Genomic DNA, 25555 nt, shown 5'->3' with positions numbered 1-25555 from the left:
AGCGCAATACCCGCTACTTTATAACTATATGCTGAAGCGCCTCTGCTTAGTCGCCACCTCAGTGCCATGCGAGCGCATATTTTCAAGTGCAGGCGAAACCATACGTAAAAGGCGCTCCCTTTTAAAGTCAACAACCGTTGAAAATTTAATTTTTTGCATAACAACATGTAAATCGGAAGTGAGTTCAACCTAATTTGTACTTGATTGCTTGTTTGCTTGATTAACATTATTTTCTCTTATAGCGCTAAAATGAAGAAAACGAAAAGTATAAGAATTCCTATGAAAGGATCTCCTTTTTTTTAAGTTAGTATAAGAATTCCTATGAAAGGATCTCCTTATTTTTATGTTAGTATAAGAATTCCTATGAAAGGATCTCCTTATTTTTAAGTTAGTATAAGAATTCCTATGAAAGGATCTCCTTATTTTTATGTTAGTATAAGAATTCCTATGAAAGGATCTCCTTATTTTTATGTTAGTATAAGAATTCCTATGAAAGGAAATAAAAAGTTTGTTTTTTTGTTATATACATTTTTTTTTTTTTAGTTATAAATGTTTGATTAATATGGAAATGTAACGTATTTTATTTGTGTAAAAGTCTGTGGTGCTTAGTGAATTCTGTGCATGAATAGTGAACAACTGAGCAAGTCAGCAACTGAGAAAGTGAGCAACTGAGCAACTGAGCAAGTGAACAACTGAGAAAGTGAACAAGTGAGTAACTGAGCAATCTAAGAGAGCAAGTGAGCAAGTGAGCAAGTGAGCTATATGAGTGAGTTGACTCACTTACTAAAAAAGAACAAGTGAACATGTTCACCAAAATGAGCAATGTTTACCCAACACTAGTATGGCTCTCCTCCGGCAGACGCCGCTAATATTAAACGACACGACAAAGAGTGCGTGCGAGAGAGACAGAAAATCAGTCTGAGCGTGACGTCGGGCGCTGCGTAGCCAGTGCAAATTGATTTGTTCCTTTTGGCTATAAAAATGATCTGATCAGATCCAGATTCAGCAATCTGATAGATATGGTCATTATCTATGATTCTGCGTTTTTAGTTTTCTCGAATGTGCAATATTGTGAATGCAACAGATTTTCGTCCTTTGTGGGGGCGTAAAAGGGTGGGGCGAAATTCTGAGATATACGTTTTATAATGAGATCTAACAGAAGTGCGGATACCAAATTTGGTTACTCTAGCCTTAATAGTCTCTGAGATTTGTGGATGCCCCAGATTTTCGTCCTTTGCGGGGGCGAAAGGGGGTGTGGCGAAATTTGGACACGAAACGGTCAAGGTCCGATATCACAGGAGTGTGGATACCAAATTTGGTTGCTCTGGCTCTTATAGGTTCTGAGATCCTTGAACTCATATTTTGCAATTGGCAAAACCGACTATGAAACCTGTGTGTTAGAGAGAGACAGAGCGAGAAAGAATGAAATTGTTTTCTTGATTCTGGCTATAATAATTATACGATCTGGTTGAGATTTTACACTCTAGAACATATAGTCATCCTCTACGATTCTGCGTTTTTGGTTTTATCGTATCTTTAAAAATGTGGATGCCACAGACTTTCGTTCTTTGTGGTGGCGGAAGTGGGCGGGGCGAAGTTTTGAAATATTTTTGTAGCAGTGACATATCACAGAAGTCTGGATCCAAAACATCGTTGCTCTAGATCTTATAGTCTTTGAGCACTAGGCGCTGAAGCGGACGGACGGACGGACGGACGGACGGACAGACGGACAGACAGACAGGGCTCAATCGACTCGGCTATTGATGCTGATCAAGAATATATATACTTTATGGGGTCGGAAACGATTCCTTCTGGACGTTACACACATCCACTTTTACCACAAATCTAATATACCCCAATACTCATTTTGAGTATCGGGTATAAAATTAAGCCAATGGCAACACCATACCAATCAAGTGGCGCCACAAAACCGCCTTCAAAGTAAAATTTAAAATGTAAAACCAGCCAGTCGGTGCTACCATTACCCTGTATCTCAAACGCTTCCGAATCGAATATTTCCCTTTATCATTTGAGTACCAGATTTCTATACCCGGTACTCAAATTTTCTTCGAAATGATGACAAGCAACATAGATCATTCCCGATGAATCCCTATATGTATATGCAGATCAAAGTTCGGGATATAATTCGATGATATACGAGAGATATTCCTTATTTAATAAGTGAAGACATAGTCGACAAACACGAATCTAACCTTCATATGTGATATTTTGGGGGTCAGACACAACGCCTTTCACCTTCAGAGGAGGGCAAGACTGGGGTAAGACTGGTAAAGATAGGAGCTCCAACTGAAAACCGTATCAGTCTCAGACTGAGTCTCTTGCACACATGATACGTACATATGTGTGTATGTACGTCCTACGTATACCCGCCAGTCCATTGATAGTGTTCACGTGCTGGCGGAGAACGCGTCGCCGTCAGCCGATGGAGATCGTCGCTGGCGTCCTCTCACTCCGTAACTATGGGACCCGCGGGAGCTTTTCGATGTCTCCTTTGTAGTCTTGGTTGAGCGTCTGTGTAGGTATTTCTGTGTGGGTGGTGCGCTGCACGCAACAGCTGCGTGTTATCGTCCCGTGTCCGTATCTGTGCCGCCGCGCCGGACAAGCTCTACGGAGAGTCGGATATATACTACTCGCACTTTTTATCATTTACAATCGGCGTGATAACGCGCCTTGCTTTCGTGAGAAATGCCGAATTTATAATTTGGGAATGCGATTGGGAGCCAAGGTCATTTGTAGGTCTGGCCGTTTCATGTAGGTCTTGTTGGGTATAAATAGCCGTGGGCTCTTCTTGCTCAATTGCGCAAGTGATAATGACCTTACCCATTGCCCAAGTCCCCCCATGACGTATCTGTATCTACTCGAGCCCACAAGTGCCGGTCTGTTTCCTGTCTACTTTGCGGCAGCCTGTCTGACGTCTCGCCTGTGACGTCGCGCGGTCAATAGCTGGACAAGCGACGCACAAGATGGTTCTGCCGGAGTGATTCATTCATGAATTCAATTTCCATTCCCCACTAGATCTACGACATACGTAGCATCTGTGAAATTATGGTTATCAGCAGGGGCAGGGGTACGGGCATGACACTGTTCAGGAAACTGCCGCAATGGAAACCCACAGAAGAATCACCGGTTCGACCTCCGTTCCACCTATGTTGGAGAGTGCCGCTTTATCAGCACTTGGCCGAACGCTTCTATTTGAATAGAGCGCGAAACAATCAGCAATCAGAAATATCATACGCTCTGCGCTCAGTTACAAAGCGCACACCCAAGACACTCGACGGTGGGCATCGCATCCGAGTAGAGGGGCGGAATCGGCATTTTGCGGCTCGAGAGTATCTTGTATCTGGTATCTGGGTGCGAGATTCACGAACGACTTGCTGGCCAATTAGCTGGCTAGACACTCGAGAGACACAGGGGCGCGGCGTGGCATAGTTACAACAGCTGTTCATTGGCCGAGTACCGAGCACGATTTCCGAGCGGCAAGGCATACATTGTAGCATTGCATATTGCACTGAAAGCTGCCGAGCCAAAAAGCTGCACCTGCACTTGCACAGTGCACTCTGCCAGCGAACGAGACGGACCGGACAGAGCGGACGGAGAGCTACTTAGGAGCGCAGCAGGAAAGGGTTACGCTTCCAGTATCAGCATCAGCATTAGCCGCAGCATCAGCAACAGCATCGGCAACGGAATAGCAATAGCAATAGCCAGAAGTCAATCGGTAAGCAGCTCAATACCCGATTCGCCCTGGCTGAGTGCGGACGAGCGGACCGTCGACGCGAAAAGTGACTCAAACTCTGATGTAATCATTTTCTGTTACGCCCGCTAAATACACATGTATGTTCTAAACAGACTGGGCATTCTCCCCGTCGTGGTCTGTTGTATTCGCTGTGGAATTTATTCAGGTTTTGCGTTTCACTGTCTACTGTCGAAACGCTTTCGGTCTGGAACTTAACGTAAAATCCGCCACCCGATCTGGCCCAATCTGGCCCCCCATCTCAATGGAACAGTATTGATTTGACAATGGAATTCGAGGGTATTCGCAATGGAACTTCCAGAGAGAGAGAGAGAGAGACAAGAGAGTGAAAAGTTTGCTTCAAAGCTCTGGCCAAAGCTGTTGCTTGGTCAGAGTGGGAGTGGGAGAGCGTATCTATGCTTGGAGAGAGCTTTCTTGCTCTCTTTATCTTGGCAGTTGGCCGTTGGCCGTTGGAGTGAGATGCAACTAAAAGCGGGAGAGAGAATAAAATATTGTAGAAATACTCTTTGGAGATACTCAAACAAATACATTTTTAATAATATCGAATGCATCTCCGATCTCTTGGCAGCACAAGCAACAATTAAAAGGAACTTCCTGAGCGATGACTTCGCGGATGTTCAAGTTCGGCGTGACCGCCACCAGTTCAGCCGTGGGATCCGTTCTGGCCGCCTGGACCCTCGACCACTGGAACACCCCCCGTGTGGTGAACAATGCTGCGGTGGCACCGCCGAAGAGAAAGCGCACACTGCCCATGCGATCTGAGCAGATCAAGTCTCTGATGAGCGGCGAGGAGTTCGACGTGCTAATCATTGGCGGCGGAGCCACTGGAGCTGGGTGTGCCCTCGACTCGGTGACACGAGGTGAGTCCAGACGGATGCCCGTATAGAGGCACGTATTAAGCTATTGTAACCCCCCTCTGTGCAGGTATGAAGACGGCTTTGGTGGAGCTGGACGATTTCGCCAGCGGCACCTCATCGCGCTCCACCAAGCTCATCCACGGCGGAGTGCGATACCTGCAGAAGGCTATTTTGGGCGTAAGTTCATCGCTCAACCGGATTATCCGCCCCGTAGTGAGCTAATCGTTGTCCTCCTTCCATTTCGGCTTCCACAGCTAGACCTTGAGCAGTATCGAATGGTGAAGGAGGCGCTGCAGGAGCGCGCCACCATGCTCGAATCGGCGCCCCACTTGACCCATCCGCTGCCCATTATGCTGCCCGTTTATACGTAAATGCACGCGATCCCGCCCAGCATTCCGATCCACTAATTCCAATCCACTGATCTATCACGCAGGTGGTGGCAGGTGCCGTACTTCTGGGTGGGCATCAAGGCCTACGATTTTGTGGCGGGCGACCGCAACGTGAAGAGCTCCTACTATCTGTCCAAGAAGGACGCTCTGGAGCTGTTCCCCATGCTCAAGAAGGACAAGCTGTGCGGCGCTATCGTTTACTACGACGGGCAGCAGGACGACGCCCGCATGTGCCTGGCCGTGGCACTGACGGCAGCCCGCCACGGTGCCACCGTCTGCAATCACGTGGAGGTAAAGGAGTTGCTTAAGAAGGACGACGGCACCGGCAAGCAGGTGCTGTGCGGCGCCAAGCTCAAGGACCACATCGCCGGCAAGGAGTTCACCGTGAAGGCCAAGTGCATCGTGAACGCTACCGGCCCCTTCACGGACTCCATCCGCAAGATGGACAACCCCTCGGTGAAGAGCATCTGCTGCCCCAGCTCCGGCGTGCACATCGTGCTCCCCGGCTACTACAGCCCCGACCAGATGGGCCTGCTCGATCCCTCGACGTCCGACGGACGCGTCATCTTCTTCCTGCCCTGGCAGCGGCAGACGATCGCCGGCACCACCGATCTGCCCTGCGAGATCACCCACAACCCCATACCCACCGAGGACGAGATCCAGTTCATCCTGAAAGAGATCAAAAACTACCTGAACGCGGACGTGGAGGTGCGCCGCGGCGACGTCCTGTCCGCCTGGAGCGGCATCCGACCCCTGGTCTCTGACCCCAACAAGGACGACACTCAGTCCCTCGCCCGTAACCACATCGTCCACATAAGCCCCTCCAATCTTATCACCATTGCCGGCGGCAAGTGGACCACCTATCGCGCCATGGCCGAGCACACCATCGATGCGGCTATCAAGGGTATGTATCCTTGCTGTTACGCCTAAGATTCCCGATCACTGATCGTATCTCCGTCCATCCATTCACAGCCTGCAATATAAAGCCGGAGCGGGCGGAGGCCGTCACCTCCTACCTGAAGATCGAGGGCGGTCAGGGCTGGACACCGACCATGTACATCCGCCTGGTGCAGGACTTCGGGCTGGAGTGCGAGGTGGCACAGCACCTAGCCAAGTCGTACGGCGACCGCGCCTTTGCCGTCTCCAAGATGGCCTCACTGACGGGCAAGCGGGGGCCCATTATCGGCAACCGCATTCACCCCGAGTTCCCCTATATCGACGCCGAGATCCGTTATGGCGTGCGCGAATATGCCTGCACGGCCGTGGATATGATCGCCCGCCGTCTGCGACTGGCCTTCCTCAACGTGCAGGCGGCGCAGGAGGCGCTTCCTGTGATTGTGGACATAATGGGCGAGGAGTTGAAGTGGTCCAAGGAGGAGAAGGAGCGTCAGATCAAGGTTGCCACCGAGTTCTTGGCCAACGAGATGGGCCACTCGGTGAACCGCACCTCCAAGGAGCGCATACCCATCAAGCTTTCCAAGGAGGAGATCCAGACCTACATCAAGCGCTTCCAGCTGATCGACAAGGACAAGAAGGGCTATGTCTCCATCAATGATATCCGCCGCGGCCTCAAGAGCTTCGGCGAAAGCGACGTTTCCGGCGAGCAGCTGCATGAGATCCTCCGCGAGATCGATACCAACATGAACGGCCAGGTTGAGCTCGACGAGTATCTACAGGTGCGTCTCTCACTGTCCCAATTTTTATTGGTGGATGTATCTGTTTCGATAATTTATTGAATTCTTACGTGGAAACTCTATTTGATTGCTGCAGATGATGTCCGCGATCAAGACGGGCGACGTGGCCTACTCCCGGTTTGCCCGTATGGCCGAGCTGGAGGAACAGAAGCACGAGGCTGCCAATCTCAAGCAGAAGGTCAGCGTGGATCGCTCTGGCGGCGGCTTGTAAGCGCGCGACTTAACGACGACAACGACGACAGTCTCCAGTCCTGTCTGTCACCACCTTCTAGGGAAACGTTTTAGGTTTAAGATCGAAGATCGAGCTTCTTTTCATTTTGCTGTTAATAAAACTCTTTCAACTCTTACCCGCCTCGATCTGCTCCTCCATATCCTTGGTTAGTTCACGATGCAGTTTGATGACACTTTGACATCCGGCTTCAGCTTCGTCTTCGATGCAGAGCCCGGCAAGGATCCCCTCGCCTTTGACTTGGGGTTTCCTTCGCATGTCTCTTTTTTGGCACCCTCCTGGGTATTGGGCGTTGCAGCTGCATTCTCCACTGCAGAATTCGTAGCAGGATTCTCCTTCGGCTTGAGCTTGCCTTGGCTCTGGAATAGATAGCTGCGACTGGGCTTCAGCTGGGCTTCAGCCTTGGCTCGCGGAAAAGCTTGCCTTCTTCTTCGCACCCAACTGGGGATTGGGCGTCGAAATAGGATTGCCTTGGCTCTGGGTTTCCCCAGTTTTCTTCTCGCCCATCTGAGAGTTTAGACAATGCTTCGGCTGGCATTGGATTCTGTTGGACGTCTGGCTCTGGCTTCAACAGGGATCCGTTCGGCTTCGGCTTGGGGTTTCCTTCGCTCGCCGGAGGGCTTGCCTTCTCTTTGGTACTAAACTCACGATTGGGCGTTACAATATCTATTTGAGTTGCGGAATTCGAAACGGGAAGGTCCTCTGGGTTGCTTTGGCACTGGGTTGCCACATTATGCTTTTCGCACAACTGGGTATTCATCATTGGCATTGGATTCTGTTGGACGTCTGGCTCTGGCTTCAACAGGGATCCGTTCGGCTACGGCTTGGGGTTTCCTTCGCTCGCCGGAGGGCTTGCCTTCTCTTTGGTACCAAACTTACGATTGGACGTTACAATCTCTATTTGAGTTGCGGAATTCAAAACGGGGAGGTCCTCTGGGTTGCTTTGGCACTGGGTTGCCACATTATTCTTTTCGCACAACTGGGTGTTGGGATTGGCCGTCGGCTTGGCAGGCTTTTTTTCAATGCCCCGTTCCTCGCGGTTACCTTGAGAGAAAGAGAGAGAGACAGAGCTTAGTAAGTCGTTGACCGGTTCGTCAGGTGCTTCGTTTGCGTACTGAAGGAGCTGCGCATGTTGTTCCTTGTCATCCGTGAAGCCCTGTGGTGGCCTGTGGAAACGGTACAAGCTCTTCACTACACAGTTGAACATTTCAGCGCGTTGGTTGGAGCTCAGATCGGCGATCATTTCCAGTTTGGGGTCCCAGAAGAACTGGAGCTTACCCTTGCCCGGAGTCAGCTTCAGGGCATTGGCCAACTTGCTCATCATCTGAAATGAGCGTTCGGGAAAGGGATCAGATCTGTGGGAGTCAGAGGAGAGTAGAATCAATGGCAAACCTCAATAAAGATCTCATGGAGGGGGCTCTGCCAGTAGCGGGGATCCCGCTTAGTGACCTCCCAGAGGAAGACTGTCTTGATGTAGTAGCTCTTCAGATTGCTCAGGTTCTGCTTCGCGTCGCGGAACTTCTTTAGGAGACGCACGGCATTCTTCAGGTTGGCCTTGTCCTTGAGCAGTTCGTGTTCGGCTGCGTAGTAGGATGCCCGGAAGGAGTTGTTGTCGGGCTGAGGAGGCTTCAGGGGCTTGGCAATCGCATACCAGTGCGTAGAGTTGCCAAAGTGCTTCTTCTGATCTCCAGCAAGGACGCTCTGCGCGGCTACCAGCTTGATGCCTGGCACAAAATCCACGGAGTACTTGTAGGGCCCTGTCACGAAGATGGTGTGTGCAGGCCCGCACTTCTTGTACGTCAGCTTGGAGATCGTTTTGTTCACCTCGATCTGGTTGCCAATTTTGTTTAGCGCCTGGATCATCAGGCCCTGCAGCCAGTTCTGCAGCCTGTCCTCCAGGAGCATGTTCTTCCCGTTAACCAACTTTTGGAGCTGCTCGTAGATGGGCCTGTGATGTTCACTATCCCTGATGGCCTCCATTACCTTCGTCATGTCCAGCGTTACGTTCCCTGCGGTGTTCGGGGCAAATCAGTTTATCGTTCGAGGGAGCTTTCTCTCGAGACTCACCTGGCCTACGGGGATCCGGCTTCACAATGATCCTGTTATTCTCTGGGAACTCCAAGTGAATCAGCAAGTCAAACTCGTCCGGCTTGGACACCTTCAGGTTGTCGCCATAGCTTCCTGGGAGGGGGAAAGCGCACCCAGCGATTTAGTAGCTGTGCAAACACCATCATTTGGACGCTATCTAATCAGAAGCTAACAAACTTTTCCTGGAAATTCATGGCGTTTCCTGTTTTATAACAGACCACAAAGAAACCCTCACACTGCCTGGGGAAACTCTTTTCGTACCTGCCCTTGGTTAAACACAAAATAGCCCAATTTATGGGCCGAATTTGACATTTATATCCACCTAATTCTGTTTTTACACGGTAGATTGGTGATTGGTTCCTTATATTAAAATTAGGGAACAAATTTGAAAACGTTGCAGAAAAAAATTTGCGTTTAAAAAATGTCAGCATTGATGTTCACAATATACTAAACATTTCTATTGCAAAATGTTATCCCCTTAAATTTCCAGTAAGACATAATTAGGTGTACTGTTTTAATTGAGTAATTGTATGAATGTGTGAATGAGTGTGAATTCACAGATAAGTTCTTATCAGAGATTCAAAATTTGATTTTAATAGTTCCCAGAGTAGATAGACTCTCGCGGAGAATCGAACACTCGGAAATGCATTTTTTTACACTCAATGCAGACGAGACAGTCGGCCCACATGGAATTGCATCTACAGCAGCATACGTATACAGTATAGAAAAGTGAACTCTAGTAGTTACCTCCCAAGGTGGATCCCTTGAGCAGCTTGCCCAGCTTCTCGTCGCGCTTCCACAGGGAGTAGAGCTGGTTCCTCAGCTCGGTATAGTGCGCTGTAAACGTCTTCCGGTCTTTGTCAAAGTTGATTAGTTCGCCGTTCAAATCATTTAAAGTATCTTCCAGGTTCTTTGCCATGACGAATGCACTTCCTCGTCGCCGAGTTCTCTCCGGGCCCCTTTTTTGTGGGATATATGAACTAAACTAATGTATTTTTTTAATTTTGAGTTTCGAATTTTACTGTTCTGTGCTTTCCTCGTCGGCGGCGTCCGAAAGACTAATTGAAGAGCGAAGCTTTCGGCCTCGAGAACTTCTTTCCTTTTAGTAAAAACTGTTCGTGCTTGTGTTGGAAAGTCTCAAGTTGAGAAAGAAAAGAGAAAGAGAAAAGAGAGTCTCTCCATAAAATCTGTTGTTTGGGGCGCACTAAGAAAATAAACATTGGGCCGCCTATGGTGCCATCAAGCACTCCCGTTGTGAACTTGGTAAACACAAATTAATTTCTGTATGAATACGATGAATCCGGAGCGCTTTTTGGATTGAAAGGGCTGATTCGCTGAAAGCCAGAGAGAAGTAGAACAGAAGGATCCGAGGAAGGGGTTAAAATGCAATTTCAAGAATATTTATTGATCGTTTATGTTTAGATTAAGTGGTATTCATATTGGATTTCATTTAGCGCTTTGCATTTGCGGAACCAAGAGAGAACAATTATAATTCATTGATCCATAAACTGTTATGTGTTCCATGTACTGGTATTTGGTATCTGTATCTGTACTACTAGGGAGTTGCAAAGTATGTTACAATAACAATCAAAAGTACGATCGATAGTTTGTACGTTATGTAGGTAGTAAGGAGATATATATAAATATAGTTTAACAAAGGCGTAGGCCAATAAAGCATGGAGTTCTTTGTAAATCTTAGTTCTCCACTAATGTGTGTTTATTGCAGGAGGAAGGGAAAATGGTCTTGGGCAGGGATCGCTATCGATCCCTATATCGTGTTACTCAGATCTAATTGAAACCACTTGCAGCACTTGCAGCCATATTGGATTCTAGGGGACTCCCAGTTCTGTTTCCATTCTGTTTGTGTTTTGGCAATTGAAAATTCTCCATAGCATTTTGCAGCTGCCTCTGACTCAGAATAAAGCTGCAGCTGTTGATGTTGTTGTTGTCGTTTGTGTGTTAATGTATATGGTAAGAGTACAGTACATATGTTGCACATATATGCTAAGTAAAAAAGAGTAAAAAGACGCACAGAACCTCGCACAGAGTGGCGCCAAAACTTAGTTTTCCTTAGCTTACTGTTAAGTATATGTATATATCTGCACGTTATATGGGGGCTAGCTGTCCCGTATCATATTGGTAACATGCTTGCTTTTAGTAGAAAAAACTGGAAGAGAGAAATTGTGGCGTTACACGATCTGATGCATTCATTATTTGTGCGTGTTTGTTCGTTTATAATTGATTTTCCACCAACAAATAGTGAGCTCAGCAATCGATTGCTTGGCGATTAATGCGATAAACAATAAGCGAACTATAAAAGTGAAACAGTGAAGAATGCATGCGTTTAATGCCCATCATTCAATCTATATTGTATGCAGATGCGAGACATGTTTAACATTGAGAAACGTTTCGTGTTTTGTTATTAAGAGTTTAGGTTTAACTTTGAGACTTTTGCACAGCTTCAATGTATTATACATTCCCATTTATGTTATTAATATTTAGGTGTACGCGGTATTTATTTATTAAATTAAATTAAATTATTAAATTAACAAATTAAATTAACAAATTATCTGTTAATAATGGTACTTAGTTACTAAAGGCAGAAAAAGATAAGTTAAAAGTTAGCTAAATTTAAATGATTATAAATATTGCATGCAATTAGTTTAAGAGACAGTTCAGGGGATAGGGTTAGACAGAGGGAGTTATAATTATGGCATAAAACCCTAAAAGGTTCATGATCAGCATAATTAGACCTACATATGGGTAGACGGATAGGCCTAAAAGTACGGGTAGGTCTGGATGGAACGACCAAGTCAATCTGACCCAAGAGAGTTTGGGAGTCAACAGTCCCAAGAAGGAGCTTGTGCACGAACATTACGCCATTGCATATTCTGCGATGGTGCAACGACGGCAGGTCAATAAGATTTAGCCTAGACCGGTAGGGTGGCAAGATTCTTCCCCATTCTTCTTCGTTTCGTTTGGATTCACTTTCGTTACGTTACGTTTTGTTGTATACAAAGTAGTAGATACATATGTATATATATTCGAATTACAATTATAATTGTTGTACGAGTACGTAATTAGTGTACAATAAATACGGTAAAACAAGTTAACAAGCATTAATTTAATTATTCTTTTCGATTTAGCTTTAGCTTCGAGTCAACGATTAAGGTTTTTAAGGTTTAAATTTAGATGTAGACTTCGATTTAGATTTAAGGATAAGGTTGCTTTTAGCTTAGCCAAAAATTTAATTACAGATCCATATCTACATATGTATATATTTATCTTCATATATTTTCATATAGATATTCTTGTATGTATGCCATAAGTGGTTCAGCTCGTTCCTCAGCTCGGTATAGTGCGCTGTAAACGTCTTCCGGTCTTTGTCAAAGTTGATTAGTTCGCCGTTCAAATCATTTAAAGTATCTTCCAGGTTCTTTGCCATGACGAAAGCACTTCCTCGTCGCCGAGTTCTCTCCGGGCCCCTTTTTTGTGGGATATATGAACTAAACTAATGTATTTTTTTAATTTTGAGTTTCGAATTTTACTGTTCTGTGCTTTCCTCGTCGGCGGCGTCCGAAAGACTAATTGAAGAGCGAAGCTTTCGGCCTCGAGAACTTCTTTCCTTTTAGTAAAAACTGTTCGTGCTTGTGTTGGAAAGTCTCAAGTTTCCTGAAAGAGAAAAGAGAGTCTCTCCATAAAATCTGTTGTTTGGGGCGCACTAAGAAAATAAACATTGGGCCGCCTATGGTGCCATCAAGCACTCCCGTTGTGAACTTGGTAAACACAAATTAATTTCTGTATGAATACGATGAATCCGGAGCGCTTTTTGGATTGAAAGGGCTGATTCGCTGAAAGCCAGAGAGAAGTAGAACAGAAGGATCCGAGGAAGGGGTTAAAATGCAATTTCAAGAATATTTATTGATCGTTTATGTTTAGATTAAGTGGTATTCATATTGGATTTCATTTAGCGCTTTGCATTTGCGGAACCAAGAGAGAACAATTATAATTCATTGATCCATAAACTGTTATGTGTTCCATGTACTGGTATTTGGTATCTGTATCAGTTGCGCTAGGGAGTTGCAAAGTATGTTACAATAACAATCAAAAGTACGATCGATAGTTTGTACGTTATGTAGGTAGTAAGGAGATATATATAAATATAGTTTAACAAAGGCGTAGGCCAATAAAGCATGGAGTTCTTTGTAAATCTTAGTTCTCCACTAATGTGTGTTTATTGCAGGAGGAAGGGAAAATGGTCTTGGGCAGGGATCGCTATCGATCCCTATATCGTGTTACTCAGATCTAATTGAAACCACTTGCAGCACTTGCAGCCATATTGGATTCTAGGGGGACTCCCAGTTCTGTTTCCATTCTGTTTGTGTTTTGGCAATTGAAAATTCTCCATAGCATTTTGCAGCTGCCTCTGACTCAGAATAAAGCTGCAGCTGTTGATGTTGTTGTCGTTTGTGTGCTAATGTATATGGTAAGAGTACAGTACATATGTTGCACATATATGCTAAGTAAAAAAGAGTAAAAAGACGCACAGAACCTCGCACAGAGTGGCGCCAAAACTTAGTTTTCCTTAGCTTACTGTTAAGTATATGTATATATCTGCACGTTATATGGGGGCTAGCTGTCCCGTATCATATTGGTAACATGCTTGCTTTTAGTAGAAAAAACTGGAAGAGAGAAATTGTGGCGTTACACGATCTGATGCATTCATTATTTGTGCGTGTTTGTTCGTTTATAATTGATTTTCCACCAACAAATAGTGAGCTCAGCAATCGATTGCTTGGCGATTAATGCGATAAACAATAAGCGAACTATAAAAGTGAAACAGTGAAGAATGCATGCGTTTAATGCCCATCATTCAATCTATATTGTATGCAGATGCGAGACATGTTTAACATTGAGAAACGTTTCGTGTTTTGTTATTAAGAGTTTAGGTTTAACTTTGAGACTTTTGCACAGCTTCAATGTATTATACATTCCCATTTATGTTATTAATATTTAGGTGTACGCGGTATTCCCCATACAAATCGAGTTTAATCCAAACAAGTGTAAACGACTGAATCCAAAATAAATGCGAGTTTCGTTAACTAATCTTGAGTGTAAAGGGGGTGTCTAGCGACAAACAATCGAAATCGAAAGAAAACTTTATAATCCAGATTAGGTGGTATTATAGGGAGGTGTGGGCAGGGAGAGGGACTGCTGCTACCGTAGAGCGTATAATGAATCAGTCTTTGCGCGTCACAAGTCGACAATCGAACGGGGAAACGATACGATAAATATATCGAAATCAACTCTAAGCGGGTTCGGTTTGGTTGGGGTAGGGGTGGGGCGTGGTTACTCTGCTGAGGATCCTCGGGCATACAAACCGTACAAAAACTAGCTAGATACATTATAGCACACATATTATCAATATTATCTTCGGTTTCGGTCCGTTTCCATTCGTTTCGTTTGGATTCACTTTCGTTACGTTACGTTTTGTTGTATACAAAGTAGTAGATACATATGTATATATATTCGAATTACAATTATAATTGTTGTACGAGTACGTAATTAGTGTACAATAAATACGGTAAAACAAGTTAACAAGCATTAATTTAATTATTCTTTTCGATTTAGCTTTAGCTTCGAGTCAACGATTAAGGTTTTTAAGGTTTAAATTTAGATGTAGACTTCGATTTAGATTTAAGGATAAGGTTGCTTTTAGCTTAGCCAAAAATTTAATTACAGATCCATATCTACATATGTATATATTTATCTTCATATATTTTCATATAGATATTCTTGTATGTATGCCATAAGTGGTTTTTAAATGTTATAGTTTTACTCGTAATTGGTGCGTTGCCCTTCGCTTAGGCTTGGGTTTTCTGTTTAAGGGTTAAGATTTCAAAAAGTACTTGAAGAGAGTAACGAATAAAAATCGAATTTCTTGGGCTGCCCTTAGCTAGATCCAAACCGTATCAGTATATACTATATGATATATCTATGAGTGTTTTATCGAATACAATACATACAATAAAAATTGTAAAAAAAAATGTATAATTAGATTTATAATTTCTTTAGAATTGAATTTCAATATAAATGATCTGAAGAGCACAGCGAAGAACGGCGAGCGGCTTGGCTTGTCTTCTTTCTGTTAATCTGAATACAAAAATACAATATCATAAATATATTCATGTGTATATGTATGTTTATATGTATATGCAATTGGTAATTAACTGTCTCTGTGGCTAGCAACTGCACCACAAAAACTAAACTATCTTGACATTATCCTAAGGGACATCTATTATGGGACTATGATGCATGCGTGTGCCTGGTCGCGGATACGGATGTGGATCCTCTTTACTTGTTGTGCTGCGCAACCATATTGGGCGACTTGTAGAAGTTGTGCACGAATTCCGAGAGGCTGTATACGGCGCCGGGGCCCTTTCCGGCACTCATGCAGATGAAGTCGCCCAGACAGTGCATATTGGCTGTGGAAGAGAGACAGTGGGTGTCATTGGTTGTACACCGATTCTAGTATAGCATCTCACTGTTTGATAGAATGGGTGGATATGAGGGCGGCGGCTTGATCCAGCTGCCATCCGGCCGTCGCATGTGCCGCCGGTCTGAGGAGAACTCAATGAGATATGTGTCTGCGGGTATGACTCTGAAGAATCTGAAAATATGTATGAAATGTGTTAGAAAATCATGGGGCTCCATGGAGGGAGGGACTGCGCTCACCTGTGATGCTCTGGTCGCAGTGCCAGGTCGGAGCGAAATGTCTCCGTCACGTACTTGTGGAAGTATGTGGGGAAGGGCAGCGTGGTGTCCAGGTCGAACACCAGGCAGCGGTTCGGCGAGGGATTGTGCATGAAGAATACATGGTAGTCCTGTGAAGAAAATAATATGAAATAGTTTCTATATGGCTAGATTTAATCGATAAGAACACTCACCCATATCACAACTTGATCGTCGCCACGTCCGGCCTTCTGGCGCCACAGCGGCACCGTTCGCCCCTCGTTGGACACGAACACAGCATAGCATGTGCCCAGCTCCTCGGGCCGCGTCCGCTTCACCTGCTCGCAGAGTTTCCACACGTTCTCCTCGCTGCAAGTAACAAGTCACAATTGGGTTATTCACCAATCGACTACTAACATAATGCACATTCTGAGCCCCAAATCTTTGCACGAAATGCCAACGGTGCCCGCACCAGTGTGGCTTATCAGCAACAGGCCGCCTCTTGGCTTTCGAATTAAAATAATCGATTTTGCTTAGCACGCGGCTGCCTCTGGCCCCAAGTCCCCGTGTGCTCCTTGACTGCCATTTTACTGTTTATGGCTCTTTCAAATAAATTCCAATCAATTTTGCTGCCACACATTGTTGCTCGCATGTTTGTCCTGGCATGGCATGACTGAGGACGAGGATGGGAATGAGAACAGCCCACGCGATCCACAAACAAGTGGGCGGCGTCAAGTGCATGCGAAGGAGGTATTAAACTGGGGCTACAGACCTCCACCAGGACAACCAACGGCAGCACTATTCTAGGGATATTCGAAGCCTAGAATACTCTTGCGAATATGTACACTGTAAGGCGCTATATGATGCCTATATCGTGCAAAGATGAACCAATTTTTCTATCCTATTATCGCATCCAATTACAATATCTTTTCCAGTGGATAGATAGAATGAATAAGTTATGGTAAAAAAAGTTATAGTAGAGTACAGTTTGCAGTGTACAACAGAAACATTCACGAACACACTCAAAGAACTTGGAACAAAAATTCGCCATATCAATAGTTAAAGCCAAAAAAGGGTGTAGGGAGGTGGAAAAGGAACGGATCAGGAGAGGCACAAGGTTGGTAAGTGGAACCCACTCAAGTGGCACGGTCAAAAGTCACGACTGGAAGTGGCTTGTGGCGATATCGTGAGCTGGCGTTATTAATGCCCTTCCAGACACTGATTGGGGGGAGGGAATTCGGAGAACGTGAGTTCCTCCGACGCCAGCCCAGTTCGACAGATAACCGAATGGCACATCCCGTTGCCGATGCTAATGGCTGAGTGCCAAAGCCAGGATGCAGTTACCCAACATTTCGCTCTGCTGCCCCCTCTCCAAACGAACAGACCACACGGTGGGGTGCACATTTCCACAAACAGATGGCGCCTCAGTGTGTATGCATGTGTGAAAGCGAGAGTGTGAGAGAGACAGTGAGAGAGAGTGCGCGTATTCATTCCAAGATTCTCTTCCCCCACTGGAAAGAGGTGATGGAGAGATGGGAATGGCGATGACGTTGACGATGAATCTGAGTGCAAATGTGAGTGCGAGCATTTTGCGAATGTGAATTAATCAATGAGCATGTCCTGAAGGGGATTGCAACAAAGGGGGTCCTTTGAGGATGGGGGGATGATGAGGTCAGAGAACGCTACGACATTTCATCCTTACAAATGTACATACATATGTATGTATGTATATGGTGTCTGTGTGGGTACGTGTATGTCATATGACGTGCGTGTGGTCGGAGACGCACATAAAACTCATATAATTCTTAACACTCCCGCTGCTGCCCGAGGAGTCTATTCCTTGGGGGGGCGCCTGCCTGCCAAGTTTCCATAACTTTGTCCCTACTAACCCTTCCCTTCCCCTCCGCCTCAGCCAACCACAACCATGTCCTCGTCATCGCCATCGTCTGTGCCGCCATTTTTGCAATTAGCATTTTAAATATTGCACCAACACACACAGCTTGAATACATGCATGCTATATGTATGTGTGTGTTCATACATGAGGATATGTTTAATTTTCGCTTTGGTTTTTGTTGCTGTTTTTGCTGGTGCCGCTGGTCGTTTGTTTTATATTCGAAACGCGCCTCTCGCGTGTGGCAATAAAAACGAACCGAAAGGTTCAAACCGCGCCACCCCCACCCCCCTGCCCCACATAGGGGCTCCAACACACACTGTGGCACGCTTTTCTTATTAGGCAGACATGACCGTTTGACCTAATTTCTGGAGCTGCGCAGCGCGGCACGGCACGGCGCCGCATCACGACTTCGACGACGGGAAGAGAAAATCCAAAAACAAAGCAAGGGGAAGGGAAGAGCAGAGATGGATGAAAATGAAGAAGCAGGAGAAAAAATAACGAATTTGAATGAGATGCGAGGCGCATAGACGAGCGAGGAGTCAAGGTATATGAGATAGAAGGAGCGGCAGTGTGAAAGAACAGCCTTTGAAGAAGACCCACAGAATTCGGCTTATAGAGATATACGGAATAAACACACAAAAGCATGGAGAGATAAAGAGGAAGAGAGAGAGAGTGACAGGGGAGAAAGCGGAAAGAACAACAGGCGCCCCCGACCCTTGCAAACCACGGCGAATGTCGTTGCCAAAAGAGATAGCGCACAAAAATAAAATATACATAATTAAAGGAAGCAATTCTCCAAAAGCTAGGACTGGCCAAAATAGATATAATCCTTCACAGAAGAAGAAATCTCAGATAATCATTCAAAATCACCATCATTCTCTCATACATATTCTGTTCATAAAAAAACGCTAACACTGTATTAATATTCTGCCTCGTATTTCGTGGTGCATGATTTTGCCTAATGAAAAAGTTTTGGTATCCCCGAGTCAGCCCAGGCTACCTGCCAGCCTGTACGCATTGTGGGGCAGGACCACGACCAGGGCCAGGAGTATGACTATGACTTTGGCTACTCACCAGTAACAGGAAACATAGGAGCAATCCGCTATTTTGGGGAACAGAAAGTCTGTGGTCATCTTGATGCGCTTCTGTTTCTGCTAGTAGGACTGGAGTTGGAACTAGACTGCCGTTTGTGGGGTAATCCGAGTTCTGGTTTCCGGATCTGGATCGAGACTAATTCTGGATCTGTTGATTCTACTTAATTGTCACTGGGAATTTCGGGCGGCTTTATAGGTCACATCGAGGGATAATCACTGCGTGGACATAGACATGCACCTGGACATGGCCGTTGCGTGTGTATCTGTGTATCTTTAGCTGTATCTATAGCAATATCTATAGCTTCTGCTGGTGGGTGACGAAGCCGTCTGGCATTGAGGAACTGCAGAAGCAGGAGGAGCAGGAAGTGAAGGCTGCTCTTCTCTGCTGTGGTTCTCCTGGGGTCGGCTTCAGCGGCATTCCATGATTGTTCTGATGGTGACTGCTCCGACAGCAATAGCGACGAGGACGAGGGTTTGCACGACGACAATTGGGAAATTGTTGACAGCACGCTGGGGGACTGGGTGGCGGGGGTTGCCGGATTGGATGAGGAGTTGGGTCTAGGGGAAAACTCTGTTTTTATATTTCTGGTTGATTATGTTGCTTTTGCTTTCCTCTGCTTTTCCGCTCTCCTGCTTTTCCAGGATGCTGCCACACGCACACACACACTGAGACACCGACACGGATACACATACACAGCACTCGCTCTCTGTGCACCGTTCTTCACGCTCCACGCTCTCCTGGGCGACCCGAAGGAACCGATTTATCGAAGCGTTTTCTCGTTTCCCGATTCTCTTTCTGTTTTTCACTTTTCTTTGAGGTTTAAATTATGTTGATGCTGCCTCTGTTGCTTCCGCTGCTGCTACTGTCAAGGCCGCTCATCCCTCATCCGACCCCGCTGCTGCTGGAGCCTGGGGCAACAGTAGACTCGGAGACGACACACTTAACCACTCATAGAGTGGAGGATTCGCTGGATGCTGCTCCACCTGCAGAGGTGGCACTGTCACCGGTGTTTACTTTTGGAGCAGGACACTTTGGCTGCTTTAACCCCTCTTTTCACGTTCCAAGACACCCGCTGCCTTTTGCGTTTGAGTCTCGTCTCGATTTTCTTCCGTGTTTTACGCGTGCCTGACGCTAATGTTGTGCTTGGAGCAGGATTCTATTTGTGTTCCTTTTATACTATTTTTCCTGTCACACAGGCCAATTCGGATATTCCGATGAAATATACCGTCTGACCCTAAGAAATATACCAAAACTATGTCACAAAATTCATAATATACCGTAAATATACTGACGAATTATTTGTGTTCCATTATATTATATTCGGTTGAATATTACCATTTAGCTAGGATCCTCAGCTCTGAACTAATAATTTCATTCGATTGATAAATCAACGTTCTTTTTATTGGATTTTATTTGTTATGGGCGGTTTTGGAGAGAGCCGATAGGTATCAGGGCTGGAGAAGAAAGAGACAGCGGCATCTATAGTGGATCCTGGGATGCAGTGGCAGAGTTGCGTGGGAGAAAAGGAAACGGGGCGAGGAAGAAAAAAAGGGAAGTTTACGGTGGAGAATAGTGGAGGCCGCACGTGCCCTGAAAGAAAAATAGGAAACAAAATTGGTGATCGTGGAGACGACGATCCACCCAAGACATCAGCGGCAGGCATCAACATCAGCGGAAGCGACGGACATCGTCAGCAGCAGCCCGGACCTGGCCAGGCCGGAAACCTGGTGCGAGAACCGTCAGCTGAGCAACGGCACCAAGGAACCGTCAGCGGAGCACCGGCACCAAGGAACCGTCAGCGGAGCACCGGCACCAAGGAATCCAGCGGAGCACCGACTGGAGACACGTTTGTGTCCCCCCCCCCCCCCCACGGGAAAAGAATCCGGATTTCAAAGCAGAAATACACACACCCCCCCTAACACACATACATACAAACACCCGTCCGACCCACAGTTAAATAAAATTACTACAGTAAACACGAGAAAAAACAAACCACGATCAAACATAAACATCCGTGAGATTAAGGAAGCAAGTACTTTAAATGGGGCTGCCAACTCGGGCGAGATAGGGTTAATTTTTCTGTTAGTATTTTTTTGTATTAGTATTTGTATTCGTCGGCAGAATCTAGGTTATTAATTAATATTGTTAAAAAAAATAGATAAATAAGAAAATATAACATGAATATTATATGAAAGTGAAACGTAGTCATGAGTGAATAGAAAACGGTAGTTGGGTGGGACGAGAGCGAGAAGAAGAGCGGGACCCTGAATATGAAAAGGGAGCGCGCAAATTCAAAAGGTGGCGCTCATGGAAGGGTGGGACCCTGCTAGGGATAACGAAACCCACTATTCCCGCTGACGAAAGTGCCAAAGAGGACAAGTCTGTCCTATAAATTAGATTCGTTTTTTTGTATGTTTTTTTTTGTTTTTGTTTTGTTCAATCCGTCCCCTGGCTTATCGGGTCGGAAACACCCCTGACTTCCCCGTGAGCTAGCTGGGAACGGTAGGCCAGGGTGGCAAAGAGGCGGATCATAACATATTGTAAAATAAGTTTAAGCAACTTAATTAATTTCTTTGCATGCTAACTACACAGTTTCTACATATTAGCTACATTTGTTTGTGAAAAATTTAGTTTTGTATTTTTGTAATACACCGAAATATACCAAAGAATTGATCAAGCATGCCATTCTATACTACAAAATGGATGAAATATACCAATATATATACTGTAAGCCATACCCCGTTGACAACATATTTTTTTATTTATGAATATCGATATTTCTTTTCGATAGACTGTCCTGAATAAGCCCGCAAAACCGAAAATATAAACAATATTAGGTACACAGCAACATTCTCCCGCGGATATAGATTCCTTTTGTGAAATAATGTCATAATGAGATTTAAAAACATTCCAACATCCTGTTTTTTGCTGACTTTTACAGCACCAGTTCCCTGCCAAATATCGTACATGTATCGATATCAGGGATACAAAATGTATCAAGCATTGCCTGACACTTGTTGAGTACTGCGACACGCACATACCCGCGAGCCTAACGGTTTTTTGTTTATGGGATTTAGCACCTCGTAAATGAATCGCTATCTAATCGGGGCCAGACCCTAAAGACTTCTAAAGGCCAATTGACAGCACGCAATTTAGAGCCAGCCTTTGTCTCTTCGCTTAATACATTGCTGGGCAAATATTGCAGCAGCGAAGGCGAAATATATTCATTATTCGATAGATAAATCACTGTTTGTCACCGCGGGCTCTTGGGAGTGCACTTCCACTCGTCTGATGCCCCACAAAAACAACAACGATGAGCGTATGGCTGATTAAATTCAAAGCTGATAAGCCAATGCCACAAGATACAACAATTCTATACTACTTGTGGCATCATATGGTAACCCAGACATTAAAAAGGGGCTCATTAAGTATTTATTTACGTTTAATTTGCATTTTGCGTGTAAAGGTTATGCCAACCGATCCGATAAGCCGATATTGCGCACTGGCGTAGGGCGAGGCGGGAGCGAGAGGTGTTCTAAACCCCTTTATTCATTAAAGAAGCCAGCCCCAAATCGATCCGCAGCGATCCCCCATTATCAGCAGCGATCAAAACGATCATGACACACAAAAGTCATACAAACAGCAATCTATTGGCCGGCTGGGGCGGGCGGTGACGTTTCCTCTAAGTTTCCTCAACGGGGCATACGCTTTATCGCTTCTGCCCGTCCGGACATGAGAGAGTCTGTTGGGAAGGAGAGAATTTGTTGCGAAGCGTAGCGCTCGCTCGGTAGAAATCCGTGTAGTTGAGCGGAGGAGTCGGGTTTCGAGCCGAGGCGCATCCAACGTGGCAAGCGGCGTTCAGTTGGCTCCAGCGTTTCGCCGTCGACGGGTTGCTCAGCGAGCCCTCGTGGTGGTGGAAAACCGTCCATCTTCAAACAGAGGCTTCCCGAGTGAGTATTGCTCAATTGATTTGTGTGGATGCATAGCCGTTAATTGGCGTCGATTGATCAAAGTAATACACAAACACTTGCGATCCACAAACAAACTTTGAATAACCTCTGGAAAGGTCTACGAATCGCGGATCAACTGTTTCCCGTGGACACTGGCCAGAGTTTGGGCACAATCGCCCTAGTCCCTTATCACCGTATGGCAACGAAAACAATAACTCTATGAAGTAAACAACAATTCACAGAATATCCCGTTCTAACCACAGTCGCACGACCAATTTGTGATGGCCTGATATTCTAAATAATTTAGCCCGATTATCCAAGACCCGTTTTGGAAGATCTTCCCTTTCCATAGCGCAAACATGAACAGAAATTATCCAATCGCGTTGGTAGAGTTCTTCCGTTTCGCGTCTGAATTTTTTGGGGAATCCTATCCATAAAGGTCTTTTGATATCCGAATGATGTACTGCATCTAAATGATGGAGACATCTCAAAGATTGACAGACTAATTGAGAACGGGGCCACAGTGGCAGTTAGATACAGAAAATATTACTTTATTGGGCCGGATATGCTTTCGTTTTTTGAGTTGATAGATTACTTGACTTAAGGCTTCTGAGAAGGGTATGCACTGTAGTACGTACGTACTATACGTATGTACGCTCTCCGTGAGAGTACCGCCAATTGGCTTTACATCATTCAATCCACTCACAGGCCGCAGAAGAGATAACAGGAGGTTTCTGGACAGGCACGTGACTGGGCCATGGGTCTGACAGAGGAGTGGCTACACACTAATGGCCACCTCAAGCCCCAGATCATCTCGGGCATGGACCGGCCGCTGCAGACGAAGCCACTGGGCGAGCAGCCGCGAGCCGTGCGCCGGCAGGCGATTGCCGTGATCCTGGCCAATGTGGGCGTGCTGTCCACTGGCGTGACCCTGGCCATTCCCACGGTCACGCTGGACCAGCTAAAGGACGAGACGGAACCGGTGCACTTGAATGGGACGCAGGCGTCCTGGTTCGCCTCAGTGAACGCCCTGGCCGCACCACTCGGCGGCCTGCTGTCTGGGGTGCTGCTTGACAGGATCGGTCGCAAGCGGACGCTGGTCGTGCTGAACATCCTTAACATCGCTGCCTGGATCCTGCTCGCCACCGCCAGCCAAACAGACTCCCACTCCTTCTTCTGGCAGCTCATCGTCTCCCGCTTCATCTTGGGTAAGCATCCGTGTGATTTCCAGGCATTGGCATGGGCCTGGCCAGCGCCCCACCTGGGGTGTACGCAGCGGAGATCAGCGTGCCTCGGACGCGGGGCAGCCTCATTCTGGGTACATCCATCTCGGTGGCCGGGGGCATAACGATCCTCTACGGCATCGGCTTCTTCATCAGCGACGACTTTCGGTTAATCGCGCTCATCTGCTGCGGCTACCAGCTGGTGGCCCTGCTCTGCGTCCTGCCCCTACCCGAGAGCCACTGCTGGCTGCTGGCCAAGAAGAGGCTGGCCGAGGCCAAGAAGTCCCTCAACTACTTCCGCGGTCTGGAAAAGTCCCGTGAGTAGCATTCTTCAACTGTGTACACCATTCTCTGATCTCTCTCTCTTCGCAGCGCATATCCTCCAGGTGCTGGAGGAGTTCCAGGTGCTACAGAAGTCGCTGCAGCTGTGGGACGCCAAGGAGAAGCCCTCGTTTTTGCGGAGCTTGCGGCTGCCGGAAGTGCACAAGCCGCTACTCATCCTGATGTCCCTGTTCGCCTTCCAGCAGCTGACGGGCATCTTCGTGGTCATCGTCTACGCCGTGCAGATCTCCCTGGAGGTGGGCATCTCCATCGACCCCTTCATGTGCGCTCTGCTCATCGGGCTGGCCCGCCTGGTCACCACCTGCCCCATGGGCTACGTCCTGGAGGCGTGGGGCCGACGACGGGCCGGCATCATCTCCACCCTGGGCATGTGCGCTTGCATGTTCCTGCTGGCCGGCCACAGCTGGAGCGATCTGCTCCGCGACGTCCCCTATCTACCCGTGGTCGCCATCGTGGGCTTCATCATCCTGAGCACCCTCGGTCTCCACACACTCCCCTTCTTCATGATCTCGGAGCTCTTTCCGCAGAAGGTGCGCGGCCCGGCCTCGGGACTCACCGTGGCCGTCGGCATGTTCATCTCCTTCCTGTGCCTCAAGACCTTCCCAGATCTTAAGGAGGCCATCGGCATGAGTAAGTGCTTCGTATTCTTCGGCTTCATGTCCCTTCTGGCCATGATCTTCATCTACTGGGCTCTGCCCGAGACACGGCGGCGCACCCTGCTCGAAATCGAAGAGCAGTACCGTTCCGGGAAGCGTCGAGCCCCCGCCGACGTCGAGATGCAGGGGGTCTTTGTCTGCAAGCCGGAGCAGTGATGCAAGAGCAGGAGAAGGAGATAATCTTAAGTAGATCCGCATGAGTGCTTAGTACTGTGATAAACCAGAAATACACAATCAAACGTTTGCACAAAACTCAATCGAAGTGCCTTTTGCTCATGAGCGACAGAAAATCGATGGAAGTAATCGAAACCATATAAGAATCGTATATTTTCCATTTATTTATGGAAGATATAGAGCGGAACTTTTGACAGATTATCTGATTGTCATATCTAAAGTGTTTGTTGCCAAAGTTTCCCTCCAGATTTCGCTTACTGATAGTAGATATTGTACGTAATCGTAGCAGAATGCCTTGACTTTTCTCTTTTGTTATACCCGATACTCAAAATGAGTATTGGGGTATATTAGATTTGTGGTAAAAGTGGATGTGTGTAACGTCCAGAAGGAATCGTTTCCGACCCCATAAAGTATATATATTCTTGATCAGCATCAATAGCCGAGTCGATTGAGCCATGG

At 46.4% G+C, this 25555-nt stretch overlaps 3 protein-coding genes, 1 long non-coding RNA gene and 1 pseudogene across 5 annotated transcripts; 2 read left to right on the top strand and 3 right to left on the bottom strand.

The window, feature by feature from the left end:
• Nucleotides 1–3513: 3513 nt before the first annotated feature.
• On the top strand, nucleotides 3514–7057 carry LOC117185710 (glycerol-3-phosphate dehydrogenase, mitochondrial-like). The gene is made up of 7 exons (XM_033398067.1): nucleotides 3514–3736; nucleotides 4341–4632; nucleotides 4697–4806; nucleotides 4884–4996; nucleotides 5063–5922; nucleotides 5991–6694; nucleotides 6789–7057. The coding sequence occupies exons 2-7, from the start codon at nucleotides 4374–4376 to the stop codon at nucleotides 6921–6923; spliced, it is 2181 nt and encodes a 726-aa protein (XP_033253958.1). The 5' UTR covers nucleotides 3514–3736; nucleotides 4341–4373; the 3' UTR covers nucleotides 6924–7057.
• A 64-nt stretch (nucleotides 7058–7121) lies between these two features.
• Nucleotides 7122–10859, bottom strand: LOC108158884. The gene is made up of 5 exons (XM_033398068.1): nucleotides 9777–10859; nucleotides 9009–9122; nucleotides 8334–8950; nucleotides 8057–8265; nucleotides 7122–7985 (listed from the first exon to the last, which is right to left on the bottom strand). The coding sequence occupies exons 1-5, from the start codon at nucleotides 9946–9948 to the stop codon at nucleotides 7982–7984; spliced, it is 1116 nt and encodes a 371-aa protein (XP_033253959.1). The 5' UTR covers nucleotides 9949–10859; the 3' UTR covers nucleotides 7122–7981.
• A 1205-nt stretch (nucleotides 10860–12064) lies between these two features.
• Nucleotides 12065–13086, bottom strand: LOC117193267. The gene is made up of 2 exons (XR_004474557.1): nucleotides 12578–13086; nucleotides 12065–12514 (listed from the first exon to the last, which is right to left on the bottom strand). It is a non-coding gene; the product is annotated as an uncharacterized LOC117193267 (long non-coding RNA).
• A 1467-nt stretch (nucleotides 13087–14553) lies between these two features.
• LOC108158887 (protein N-terminal glutamine amidohydrolase) lies at nucleotides 14554–19941 on the bottom strand. Of its 2 annotated transcripts, none has more exons than XM_017291661.2 (5): nucleotides 18731–19941; nucleotides 15977–16130; nucleotides 15765–15913; nucleotides 15575–15699; nucleotides 14554–15514 (listed from the first exon to the last, which is right to left on the bottom strand). In XM_017291661.2, the coding sequence occupies exons 1-5, from the start codon at nucleotides 18787–18789 to the stop codon at nucleotides 15384–15386; spliced, it is 618 nt and encodes a 205-aa protein (XP_017147150.1). In that variant the 5' UTR covers nucleotides 18790–19941; the 3' UTR covers nucleotides 14554–15383. The 2 variants fall into 2 exon arrangements, with proteins under 2 accessions (XP_017147150.1, XP_033253904.1); XM_033398013.1 differs by having other exon boundaries at nucleotides 19766–19937.
• A 2661-nt stretch (nucleotides 19942–22602) lies between these two features.
• LOC117193782 lies at nucleotides 22603–25169 on the top strand (annotated as a pseudogene).
• Nucleotides 25170–25555: the final 386 nt, after the last annotated feature.

Source organism: Drosophila miranda, assembly GCF_003369915.1.
Source record: "Drosophila miranda strain MSH22 chromosome Y unlocalized genomic scaffold, D.miranda_PacBio2.1 Contig_Y2_pilon, whole genome shotgun sequence".
Lineage (NCBI taxonomy): Eukaryota > Metazoa > Arthropoda > Insecta > Diptera > Drosophilidae > Drosophila > Drosophila miranda.
Note: the sequence above shows the minus strand (reverse complement) of the source record. Positions and strands in the feature narration are given on the sequence as shown.

What these genes read in the sequence shown, in the direction of transcription:
- LOC117185710 (XM_033398067.1), top strand. Translation starts at nt 4,374, where the DNA reads ATGACTTCGCGGATGTTCAAGTTCGGCGTGACCGCCACCAGTTCAGCC. An exon ending in ATTATGCTGCCCGTTTATAC is followed by an intron (nt 4,997 to 5,062) that starts GTAAATGCACGC and finishes TCTATCACGCAG; the next exon opens with GTGGTGGCAGGTGCCGTACT. An exon ending in AGCTCGACGAGTATCTACAG is followed by an intron (nt 6,695 to 6,788) that starts GTGCGTCTCTCA and finishes TGATTGCTGCAG; the next exon opens with ATGATGTCCGCGATCAAGAC.
- LOC108158884 (XM_033398068.1), bottom strand. Translation starts at nt 9,948, where the DNA reads ATGGCAAAGAACCTGGAAGATACTTTAAATGATTTGAACGGCGAACTA. An exon ending in CAAGGGATCCACCTTGGGAG is followed by an intron (nt 9,123 to 9,776) that starts GTAACTACTAGA and finishes TCCCCCTCCCAG; the next exon opens with GAAGCTATGGCGACAACCTG. An exon ending in GCCGGATCCCCGTAGGCCAG is followed by an intron (nt 8,951 to 9,008) that starts GTGAGTCTCGAG and finishes CGAACACCGCAG; the next exon opens with GGAACGTAACGCTGGACATG.
- LOC108158887 (XM_017291661.2), bottom strand. Translation starts at nt 18,789, where the DNA reads ATGACCACAGACTTTCTGTTCCCCAAAATAGCGGATTGCTCCTATGTT. An exon ending in CTGCGACCAGAGCATCACAG is followed by an intron (nt 15,700 to 15,764) that starts GTGAGCGCAGTC and finishes ACATATTTTCAG; the next exon opens with ATTCTTCAGAGTCATACCCG. An exon ending in TCCACCCATTCTATCAAACA is followed by an intron (nt 15,515 to 15,574) that starts GTGAGATGCTAT and finishes TCTCTTCCACAG; the next exon opens with CCAATATGCACTGTCTGGGC.